This window comes from Aplidium turbinatum, chromosome 6 (assembly GCF_918807975.1).
Source record: "Aplidium turbinatum chromosome 6, kaAplTurb1.1, whole genome shotgun sequence".
NCBI classification, from domain to species: domain Eukaryota; kingdom Metazoa; phylum Chordata; class Ascidiacea; order Aplousobranchia; family Polyclinidae; genus Aplidium; species Aplidium turbinatum.
Window position 1 is genome coordinate 33,824,200 of NC_137477.1, and position 12,815 is coordinate 33,837,014.

General features: G+C 40.5%; 1 protein-coding gene across 1 annotated transcript in view; it reads left to right on the forward strand.

Annotated features, from left to right (window-relative positions):
• LOC145772879 (CCR4-NOT transcription complex subunit 7-like) overlaps positions 1-12,815 on the forward strand; it is a 65,453-nt gene that overhangs the window by 19,873 nt on the left and 32,765 nt on the right. The window contains exon 2 of the mRNA XM_082584763.1: positions 3,983-4,176. Within this exon, the coding sequence (XP_082440889.1) occupies positions 3,983-4,176 (194 nt within the window). The remainder of the gene's footprint in view (positions 1-3,982; positions 4,177-12,815) is intronic.

Sequence of the window (12,815 nt, forward strand, 5' to 3'; positions counted from 1 at the left end):
CGAACAAAACAATGCGTTCTGTTGAATCATATTGACCTCACAGTGGGAAGACATCGTTGAAAATAGCATGTCTAATTTAGCTGGTTTGCTAAATATTGCAGTGAATAGTTACGTGACTATTCCAGCAGCGTAAGTTACTCTACCATCTACTTTGAAATTTTCATACCGTATGAGAAAGCCATGTGATCAACTGCTGTTTTGCGGGCAAGAGCAAAATAGGCTATTTTTCGCTTTTGGCATTCTTTACGTCCGTTTAAAATTAAATGATCTAAATCTCTTTTGCAAAGTGTTTTATCTTTGAAACACCACTTGTAATAACCATTTTTGTTGTCCCTCAAACATGAATTTATGGGGGGCGCCGGCCCCCCCGGAAGTCGGCGCGTATGGTTTTACTAATGTATAATACATTGTGTTTTGAATTATTGTATATTTTTTTTCGCAGCAGCCAATGAACATATATCTTTCTACCTTATTGATAAATTATCAAATTTTAATGTCTACAGCAGCTGTTTGAACTGCATTTACAAAGTTACTCGGGTTCAATCTTTGTATTTTAAAGTAAAAATGAAGTCATATTTTATGATCTAAAATAGGGACTAATCGGATTTTCCGAATCAGACTAGCCGAATTGGGTTGTAGCCGAATAGGAAACTAGCCGAATCGGGCTAGCCGAATAGTAGCAGACCCATTTTTAGCATAGCTGGCCAGAGCGACTACAACAAATGTGAGTGCTAGATCATTACTTCAAGGCGAGGTTGATTGAACATCAAAAAAAAATTTTGCTTCATATGCAAAAAGTAGGTACACATTTACCTTCTGTTAAGCTGTCCACCAGCCACAAGCTTGCCTGGGCTAATAAAATTAATTTATTACATTTTAAGGAAGCGATTGCCAGATTTGCCACTTATGTCTTAAACCATAACGGCTATTCCACCTTTGTCTTTTGTTTGTTATGTCACTGTATTTTATTTCCACAACGTCGTCTGCAAACAGCATATCCCATAGTGCTTTTCTCTAGATGTTTTCTGTTAAGCAATCCATGGTAACAGAAAAGAGGAACGGGCTAAGTGCAGATCCTTGATGCAACTCGATCCTTACCTCAAAATTCTGGGTGATGGATCCAGCCAGGGATGGATCCAGCCTCTAATTTTTGGGGGGTGCTGCTGAAATCTATTTTCATTCAAGGAGGTCCATCAGTGTGGCACTGTCAAAATGTGTCTCGGCTATATTTGGCATACTGATAAGCATTCATGTTGTTAATATGTACAGATGTTTTTGTTTAATTAATAAAGACCTGAAAACGGAGAAAGTGTGCATGAAAAATCAAGTCTTAAAAACAAGCATGAATAAAAAACACTTATGGTATAACAAAATTCAAGAACGTGATGAAATTTTGGGAAATATTGTTAAGTTTAAAAACATGAGCAGTATAAAACACATTATTATTTCCATTGGTACACGTTCCATAATCTACACAGCATCAATTCGTTACATGCTGATATAAAATGCTATGATCTATCAAAATATAAAGTAATATAATAGCAGTTTGAAATTTGTTGGGGGGGGGGTGCGCAACTAGGGATGGGCAAAATAGAATAATTAGCTATTCTAGAATATTCTAGAATACTGAAACCGAATATAGAATACAGATATCTATTCTAGAATAATTGACCGTTTTTACCATCAACACATTTTAATGATTTTACAAAAACAATAAACATCACAAAATTGCTTATTGCAGTGTAACAAATTTAGGCTTTTTAAATGTTCACCAGTCAAACGGGATCTCATCTTGGTGGCAGTTTGTGTTGGGCGATATATCGAATTAAAATTTACGATACAATATCTTTTCAATATCGATATTTATTTCAATTTTGTCCGATGTTTTAACTATCACAGCCCTAACTCGTAACTGCAAACCCTTACAAAAACGTTGCCGAGGCCAAACGGCAAAAGTTAAATTGCCTCGGCAATTGCTTTGAATGTTTATTACGAAAAAAATTGTACCAAAATATGTAAAACGAAAAATATACTAGAGTAGTCCATCATGACCGCATTGTTTGATTTGTTGTGATGTAATAATACCAAAAGTAGCGATAAAGCGAGCAACGCGATACGCACGCTGTTACGGTAATTCACGTTAAATAACTCACGGGGAGGAAAAGTAAGTTAATTTTGGGTTGATTCAACGTTTGAGTCAGCACACATTGATTTAATTTTCCCAGCGGGTTATATTGCATAACAACAATGCCCAAAAAGAAATTTACGTTTGTTTTACATTAATTCGACATCTAGCGACGTTGAATTATCATATAATAACGTTAATTGCTCAACCAGGTACCGGTAACAAATTAAAGCTCCCTGCGAGAAGATTGCCTCGATTTACGTATGCACTTACAATTACATAGTTTCGGCACATTTGGGATACTGCTAGCAACACAAAGTCTATTTGATAAAGAACTAGCTGTCAGAATCGGAATCATCAGATGCTGTATCGGAGGATGAGGTTGTCGCGTCATCACTGGAATCAGACACATCAAGAGGCTCATCGTTTGGCTGTAAATCTATACCGTCTTTGCCGTTCGCAATGAAGCGTCCACGTTTTGCGGCTTTCGTGCTTTGATACCTATCCACACGCCTCTTTCGCAGAGCTCCATCAGGGTATTGACTAAGGAACAAATCTATGGCTGTGTCATAACGACTGGCAGGAATTTCTAACCCTAACCTTACAAGCGCTCGTGTGGCCTCGGCATTTTTATTGCTGACGCTAATTTCAAAGACTGAGAAACTCTTTTCGTAATTAGAACAAAAGTATCGAAATATCGAGTATTTTTTCAAATATCGTATCGTTTTGTTTTTTTCAATGTCGCCCAACACTAGTGGCAGTTCAACCTGCACTTGAAAAACATCTCTCTGAAGAAGCAGATGTGGCAGTTACACAAAATTATTGCGCTTGACAAGAAAGATCTCTTTAATGCGAACAACGAAAATCGTACGTTTTTCCTATGCCGGATTGCACTAAATCGATAAACAATTCTACTTTCGCTGCAGCGAATTCGTTGCGACCAGACGGAGTGGTACAGAGTCGATCGTTAAAGCGGTTTCAATTATCCGATTTCATATGCATTTTGAAACCGGTTAGGCTTCACAACCGGTTATTCTATATTCGGTATTCTATGTTGCCCATCCCTATGCGCAACCCCCCGCACCCCTGGATCCATCCTTGATTCCTGCCTCATTCTTCACTCGCGTCCTACTTCCTTGGTACCACGTGTCTTGAATCAGACGCACATACTTCTTCTTCACTTCTTTTATTCTAAGGCAGTTCCAAGTCTCTGTCTTGGCACCCGATCATATGCCTTCTCTAGGTCAATACTTTGTTTTTGGCAATGCCCCAAAATTTTCCCCACAGGTGGCACGTAAAAAGTAAAATAAAAAAACTAAGTTTAAACCTAATTTACCAAGTTGAAATGTTTAACTTAGTATAATTTTAGGTGCAAAAATGACTTCTTTGAGTCCTAAATTGGTTTCATTATGAAAATTGTTCAAGATAAAGAATTGCCAAAAAATAAAGGCGCAAAATGAAAAAATTGCTGTGCTCAGCTCCCAAAATCCAACTAGTGGCCAAAAATTCAAAGTGCTTTATCTCGGCCCCTGATGAAAATATTTCAAAAATTATTTTGCTATTTTTTTAGTACGGTAGCCTATGTATAAAATATGTAACAATCAGCAAAATTTGTGACTAGTGGGGTGTTTGGTTATAAATGGAATTATCCGTTTATCGATTGATACGTTTAAGCAGCATGCGCTACACCGATTTCGTCTATTGTAGTAATTTATTGTTATTGTCTGATGTTGGTAATGGACAATGGTGCTGTAACAACATTTTACTATTTTTGTAAATATTATGTGTAGTAGTAGTACCGTAGTGGAGCTTTGTTATTTCCTTTTGAAGAACTTCATATGATTGTTCTTTTTGAAGGACACAGAATTTCCTGGTGTAGTGGCCAGACCGATAGGAGAGTTTCGTACAAACTCAGACTATCAGTATCAACTTCTTCGTTGCAATGTCGACATGTTGAAGATTATTCAGCTTGGGTTGACATTCATGAATGAAAAAGGTGAAACACCAACTGGCATCTCAACCTGGCAATTCAACTTCAAGTTCAACCTGACGTAAGTTGATCCTAGTTCATAATAGCATAATGATTATCATTAGATGTAATGCAATAAGACCCTTTGGATTTTTCTGCATGTATGGCGTATATACCTCTAAAATTTATGTAGCCTATCCTACTAAAAAGACAAAACATAACAAACTACCTGTTTGCACTTACAACCATCATTTCAAACACTTTATGCGATGGATGAGGTTGGTGTTTCTCGACAAGTAAATTTACTCTAGGGAAGTGTTTTGGAAAGTCAAATGCGTAAATTAAGCTCAACTGAAAGTATAACATGAGATTTGTTCATCATTATACACATTACACATGCTTGAAAAACCTTGCTTACTATGCTTAGTTGCTTACATTACATTGCTTATAATTAGAGATGTACTGATATATCGGTATCGGCATCGGTATCGGTGATATCGGCCATTTTTTGAGTATCGGTATCGGCATCGGTATCGGCAAAATTTGGCCGATACTAAACATGTAAAAAAAGGCGTTTGCTGCGGATTTTCTGCAGAAACAAAGATATAGATTTTTTAAAGTAGTAACTAACGTCACATTGAAGTAGAAAAATAACCTGTTCAAATTTTTGATACCTCACAGTCCCATGACATCATGCGCGCACCTTTTGGCATTGTTTGCTTACAGTGATTCTTTCACTCAAACTAAACGTTTTGTTTCAGCAGTTTTGCGTTGTTCGATTCTTAAGTTGTGAAGGAGACTCAATTTCTCCAATATTTATCATTTGTGTTTTTTTTTACTCTCAGCAGAGGATAAAACCAGGCCAAGACTACCCAGGTGGCGGGAATGTGTAGTTTTGCATCGTTTTTGCGTTGCTGGACGTTTGAGGGACCCGTGTGGCTTGGTTGTTTTTTGGTGGGCTGGTTCTGTCAGTTTGTGATTTGGTTTCCGCCTTTCGTTGTGGTGGACTCACCAGGCTTGAACAATGTTGTGGCGGAGTGGGTGGGCTCGGGGTGGGGCGGTGGGACTGCAAATCCTCACTGAACTAATCAATAAGTAGTCTTGTTGCACCTGGGATGGCGGCCTCATTGTGGGGGGGGGGGGAGTTTCCTTCGCTGCTGTCGGCACGGGGCTGGGCGCTCACTGGTGCGGCGGGCTGTTGCGATTCGCTGGCCATAAAGGTGTAGCTTCCACGCTAGCCATTTAGACCATCCAATCAACTACATGTTTCTCGGCAGCCGTTTTGTAGCAAGAATTGACATCGACAAGAATTGAAATGGCTAGTGTGGAAGCTCCACCGTTGTGGTTGGGGGGTCGCGGCAGCTCGCTGTGCTGGTGAGTGCTCAGCCTTGTGCCGGGGGGACGCTCCTTTCTTCGCAATGAGGTTGTCATCTTGGGCGCAACAAGACCATTTTGATTGGTTTGGTGAGGATTCGTGGTCCCATTGCTTTCTTTTTGGGCCTACTTATTCTGCCGTGACATTGTTTGGGCTTGGTGAGTTTGTTGCGGCTAAGGGTGGAAGTTGAATCGCCGACTGGTGGAGCCGGCTTGCTGGGGGCAGCCAAGTTGCACGGGTTTTTTGAGCATTTGGCGGGGTGGGAGCGATGCAGAATTGTGCATTTTTGCTACCTGGGTAGTCTTGGCCTGGCAAAAGCTTTTCAACCAAACGACAAGCGCCCTTAGGTTGCACATTACTTGTCGAATAGTTTTTTGTACGAATACACAAATCACTTGGTTTACATTTTACATCTTATGATCAATTATGATAGCCTATTTGGAGAGTTTGCGCAAACACTTTATTAATTTTTCAGAAACCCCAATTATGATGTAATGTTTCTTCCCTTATACCCCAATCATCAATTACGGTGGCTTTTCATTACTAAAACCTACTATTATGACACAACAATGCGGTTGAGATTGGATTCTTGAATCTTTAATAAATTATGCCAATTTAAAGCTTTTTTTAATAGTTTTATGCAAATAAGGTAAAACTTAGCATTTGATATAATTCCTTGCAAATACCAAAATTGCTTCTTTTGTAACACCAAAGTATCGGCCAAAATATCGGTATCAGTATCGGTATCGGCCTAAAAAAGTGATATCGGGATCGGTATCGGCCAAAATATTGGTATCGGTACATCTCTACTTATAATTGTAACTGGATGGGAAGAGCAAAAGATTGTCGAAACATTTTTTTGATACTGCTTAGTGTAACTTTGCCATGGAAGACCAAAACGTTTGTATGGAAGAGACTTCAAAACTTTAGCTGTTAAACCATTCAGAAGTTTCAAAAATCGTTGTGAAAGCCATCTGGGAAAAGTTTGGAAGCAACCTCAAAAGGATTTCAAATGAGGCGATAATCAAGATTGTCCAAATCATGAAAAAAACACTTTTGAAAACTACCAAACCTCCACTGACCCCGGGGATGGCACTAGACCTGTTCAAAAATGTAAAACTTTTAAGTTATTGAGCTTTTCCCATTGTTTCACATGATTTTGACAAGAAATCAGAAATTGACCATCATTTTGCTCTTAGATGATGGGATACCGTGCTTCAAGATGCCCAAACATTTCCATTTTTGCCAAAATCACCCATGTTTGACCTGTTCACTGTTCAGCCATGATAATGACAGAAGGCTATTTCAACTGAACATGTTTTCATCTAATGCTTTCACTGATCACTCACAATTGAAAATCAACTTTTGGATATTTGGCATCATTTTGGGAACTGTGGTGGGAATAAGAAGATTAAGAAGCATCACTTAGCATCACTAGTGGTGAAAAAGCATTTTGCTTATTTCAAGCAACCTATACACATCTTTTGAAATTTTTCAATGGGTCTAGTCTGACATAAAGAGACCTCAGATTTATTTTTGACTGCGCTATAATGATCTATTAAAGGGCATGAGATTTGCTCATTCTTCTATAAGACAAGACAACGAAATTAGTAGGCTACATTGTGTAATAGGGAGGGCCGTCGGAAACAGATCGCTTAGCAACTCGAGTTTCTTAGGAGGTTTGTCGAGTAAATGGCGAAATCGAAAACAATTTTTTAATTGAACGCCAGGAAGACGGCGCACAATCAGGGGCGAGTTTAGCTGATAGGGGCTCGGGAAACTCTTAGACCGGGGGTCCGTGCAAAAAAAACTTTTGCGCGTAGGGCGCGAAAAACTTTACAAAATAACTTGAAAGTCACCCACACGGTTGCTAATGCCTTTACACCAAGCTCAGTCGCCACCTTGTGACTAAAATTAACCTTGAAAAAGGAGGCATTTTGCAGAAACTTCAAAGGCTGAGAGAAAATAATAATAATAACACAAAATCACATTTTCCACGTCGAGAGGCCCTTCAAAAGGTTGTCCCAGGGCAAATGCACCCTCTGCCCCCCTAAAATCCGGGCTTGTGTAGAACACGGTCCAAATAATCAGTAAATCACCCCATTTCATGGATATTACCCCCCACCAGTGCTGACGTTCTCCGCAAAAGCGCCCTAGTGAAAAAAATAAAATCATGAAGAATAAGGACACCGGAGATTAAAAGAAGGAAATGGAGCTGCACGAATTGGCGGAAGCAGTGGCGACTAAAAAAGTATCTACGGTTTCGCCACAGTGGCGATTATTACGTATGAGGGAGTGATCAAGAAGATTTTGAAGGAATGGGCCATGGTTAAGATGAAGAAAAAAATCCCCACGGCGAGAAAGAAGGCTGAATGGAAAACTTCATTGAATGCCAGTCTTTGCCTCCACATGCTTTTTGACGTCGTTGACGACAAATTGCTGTACTCACATGAAGTTGATTTCGTTATCGACCAACGTGGAGCACGCATTGGTTTCATTAAAAACGTCGATTCGGACGCGCAAAATCTGAAAAGAAGAGGGACGAGGGAAGGAGCAACTGCTTTCGCGAGAAAACGAGTGAAAGAACGCAAAGAATGTACTCACGGCTCGGATGACTACAATACAGAAGAAACTCCCAGAAGGCGCTTCCCTTTTAGAGTGCTCGATCGGCAGAGAAGAACTCGAAGAAGAGCAAGAGTGATGTACTTTCGATCTTCGTACAGATGCGCGTGAGATGGAAAGGTATGGAATTCTAAGTCGAGCAGCAGCTGCCCTCGCAACCGCAACATTACTGGACACAAAAGATGATTTCAATCTGATGATGATAGTCGACAAAAACAAGCTCGTTCGTGCACGAAAACGCCTCCGTTTAGAGACGAGTCACTTCACTTCCAGTTTGCTCGACACAATAATTGAAAGCCTTTACTTTGACGACAGAAAGGAAAAAAACCTTAAATTGAATGGCATAACTAGCTATCGTCGAAAATAAATCGAAGCCCACTAGGCAACGAGATGCTGAAATACCCAGGATCTGAATATATCGACCACGTTTCCATTTAAGGGTGTTCAACTGGGAAGAACATTGCCAAAACGATGTTGGCTGCTCTTGGAGTCAAGGGACTAACGTAAAAGGCATTTGGGTCGTTGGATGCGACGGAACTGCCCTCAATGCAGGTATGCACACAGGAGCCATCACCACCATTGAGCAACATATTGGAAGTACGGTACAATGATCGATTTGCCAGTTTCATCTCAATGAACTCCTGCTTCGGCATCTCTTTGCCGAGCTGGAAGGGAAATCATCAGGACCGCAAACCTTCAAAGGATTTATCGACCGTGTCGTCGTTAATGATAAGTGCAAAATGGGAGAATTTGCAGTCGTCGAGTTCGAGAAGATAAAATCCAATCTGACAGAAGTCGATGTGGTGATGGGAATTAGTGGCGATCAAAAGTATCTGCTCGATGTGTTGGTCATCGAGGGAAGTCTGCCTCCAGAAAGCATTTGATTCCGTGATCCAGGAAAACAGGGTCATGCACGATGGCTTAATCTCGCTTCAAGGATATGCCGACTTTATATCTCGGAGCCAGAACCAACAGAGGCGCTGATAGAAATGACGACGTACATCGTTAAAGTTTACGCTCCCATCTGGTTTACTACCAAGCAAAACAAGAAGGTCACTTTGCTGCTCGGTCCTTCCTTCGGTTGGTTAAGCTGACTCGCTATCTGACAGGCCAATTAAAAAAGTCGTTGACAGTGGCCTACAATTAAACGCCTTCGCTGCGCATTCGGAGAATGTAGTGTTGGCCCTTCTGCATGACGATTCTAAACCAATGCGTAGCCTAAATCGGATCCAGAAAGCAAGGAACGAGTACACCTGTGGGATACGTCGCTACGAAATTCCTAAACTAAACTTTGAGTACACAGATTTGACAACAAACTCGTTGCTCCGGTGGAACGAGCGGAAACTCACTGAGCCACTAATTCTACACGATTTCAGCATGGAACAGCTCACAGAGCTTTTCGTCGAGACCGATGCTCCTACATCGATTGACAGTTTTCCGTCCGGCACACAAGCAGTTGAGCGCGAAATCAAACTCGTCACCGAAGTAAGCGATGAAGCCATCGGCCATGACAACAGACATGAACTAGCTGACACGAACTGCTGCTCGCTCACATCGTTCACGTTTTGAGTCAGAAAAAGCTTACGTTCTGTGATTGTTTTCGTCGTTTTGCGTATTTTCTATTTTTATGTATTTTTACTTTTTTGGAGTAATATTGACTTTTTTGTTGCGGCGTTTTCCCGCGCCCCGATCTAAAAAATGTTTACAGATTATTTGTTTGTGACCTAAGCCTCCTATCTGAGCTGAGTTGGTAAGTGATTTGACAAAAAAAGTGCATTGACGGCCCTCCCTATTGTGTAATTGCTACTTCCTGTCCCTGTCACATTGCAAGAGTAAAAATAATTGTACTGCGCAAATGAGAATCCTCATTCAGAAACAAAACTGTTGCTATAATACTGATAGCCTACTGCTGTTTTTCAAAACAGACTAAATTTCCTCGGAATGGGCCGTTTCGGTGAGTCCGATTCGGTGAATCCGATTCGGTGAGTCCGATCCCTTAACGGGGAATTTTTTCAATTTTTTTTTTAATTGGTTACCGTAGCCTAATTATCATTGCCGTTTTAGGGTTAGGGGTTAGGAGTTATGGTTAGGGGTTAGAGGTGAGGAACTCACCGAATCGGACTCACCGAATAGTAGCAGACCCAAATTTCCTGCATATAAATAAAGCTCAGAAAATAAATTGCAGCTGAACATTACTAAAATACAAAAACAATGATATGCAATGCTACACTGTGTTACTGCTTCAAACTTGTAAATTGCTTTGTAAGTTGGTGCACGGAAACATGATTGAAGATAAGGCCGTTGAATTTTTCGTGAGAAAAGATAGAGATTTGACTGGTAACCATCGTGATGACTGTGTTACGGAATCCATACCAACTGTTGTAAATCGAAACCTTTGCACGACACGAGCTATGACCAACCTTCCAGGTACGTGGTATTTGTAAGTTCTGTACCACCAATCAACTTTTCAAAAGCATCACTTAAGTTGCTCAGCGTATGGGATCTACAAACAAGTAGCTTAGGCAAATAGGCTAGGAATATCTTTTAGAGGACAACTCTTGTTAAATTTTCACCCAGCAGAATCATGGTTGTTTCTGCCACATCCCTGCTGTTCTTGGGGATGAGGGCTTCTGCAAAATGTCAGGCAGATAGGGATGGGCAATTCAGAATAATTCACTATTTCAGAATTATTCCGGAATACTAAACCGAATCCAGAATCGAATCCAGAATACTGAATCCTATTAACTTCCAGGCTCCAGCAACACAAAAAGTAAAAAATTTCAGACACAAAAGCTACACAATCAAAGTAAATGTTTGTTGCAATGCAACACATTAAGGCATTCTAAATGACTTCCAGCCAAATGGGAGCAGTGTTGCCAGATGATGGAAGCCGCTTGGCAACAAAAAGTAACTAAAATTTCACCAGATATTTAAAACACCCTAAACAGGCCCGTAACCAGCCGGGGGCCAGGGGGGCATCGCCCCCCGCCCCTGAAAAAAATTCGCCCCCCTGGCAAAATCCCAACATTCTCGAGCAACAGCTACAATTATAATGATTTTGCCCAAAAAAATTTTTCGGCCCCCCCTTGCTCTGCGGTCTGGCTACGGCCCTGACCCTAAATAAAGCAATTTCGCTTAAATACAAATAGTTTTTAAGACATAAGACACTGCCATCATCCATATGCAGAGCTCTTGCAAAACGTTTTCTATACGAGCAGGGATTATTTGCTAAAAAGTTTAAAAAAATAGAAAAAACTTTCTTGAAAAAAATTGAGTAGGGAAAATTTCACCAGATTTCACCAAAAAGTTATCTGGTTCCAATGTCAAAAAGCTTGGCAATAAAGACCTGTAAATTTCACCAGAATTTTTTAATTTGATATTCTATTTCCCCATCTGGCAACGCTGAACGGGAGCTCAGCTTAGTTTCCGTCAAGCCGCGGTCGAAAAGAATCGCTCGGAAGATGCTGATGTGGCAGGTATGCTGAGGTGTTTCAGAGCCAACTCCTTTAGCAGGGGCATCTGCTTAATGTTGTTACGCCCACCGGTCAAACTATCGCAGAGTCGCATACGCACGTGGATTGAAAAAAAGCATTGTGCATGTGTAGTTGTGTACAAAGCGTGAAGAAAATTGCACGCTTAGTTTCTTTGATTGCTCATGCGAGCGAGTGACGTAGAGTTGCATGCGCCGTGCGCGCACAACGCGTGCACAATGTTTTCGAACGTTTGTGTGGGTAAACCACATTTTTTTCAGTTCACTGTCTTCAGCTGACAGCTTGCACAAGACTTATGCATATCTTTAAAACCGAATCTTATTACCCAGTTTTATTGCCGTTTGGATTCGGATAGTTTAGGATCCGAATCCTTCTGGATTCGGTATTCTGAATTGCCCATCCCTACAGGCAGACGAGATGGTGTTTCTTTTCTTTTTTTACTGAGCCATAAGCTTCGTTAAATATGACTTTCATTAACTGTGGGCATTCTTTGTAGGTTTTTGATCATTTGCAAGTTCTTTACACCATGGATTTTCAGGACCCTTTACTCTATCAAAAACAATATCCAGGCCTTGAAATTCACGGCGGACATGTCCGTCGTCACAGCATGTGATGTCCGCGGGAAGTACCATCCAGATCGGTCATATCTGTCCGCCAAGAAATAACACAGGAACTAGCGATACAAATCGTCATTGCATAGCACGAACAATTGTTGCAAAAATATAATTTTCCGCGCATGCTAGCTCGCATCTAGAAAATGTGAATACTGTATCCCTTAGCTTCCATTAAAGCAGGAAAAATTTCGATTTTTACGTTACTTTAACGATTGATGGCATTGAATCAGCGTAACAAAGGTGAATTCTTCGCTAAGAATCGATGTGAACACCGGTACTTCTACGCTAATCAAGGGTAACTTAGTTCAAGTCTTATGTCACAATGTCTGGCTTTGATCTCTGAGTAATATTGATAAGGCAAGGTTAAGTTTTTGTATTGCAGTAAGAAAGAAAAAGCCCAGAAAAAATTCACTTTCGCTCACTCGACACGCAAAAATAAACCTAAAGAAAAAAGCCTAGTGAAATTTTGCGCAGCAGAGAAAAGCCTTTCAGAGTGACTTAGCTGAAATTTTAAAAAGCCTTCTAAACCGTAGCTATTGTTTTCAAATGACGAAGAATTATCAAAATCAAGTGACTAAGCATGACGATCGACTCTGAAACTGGTGTGTCCGCCCAGATA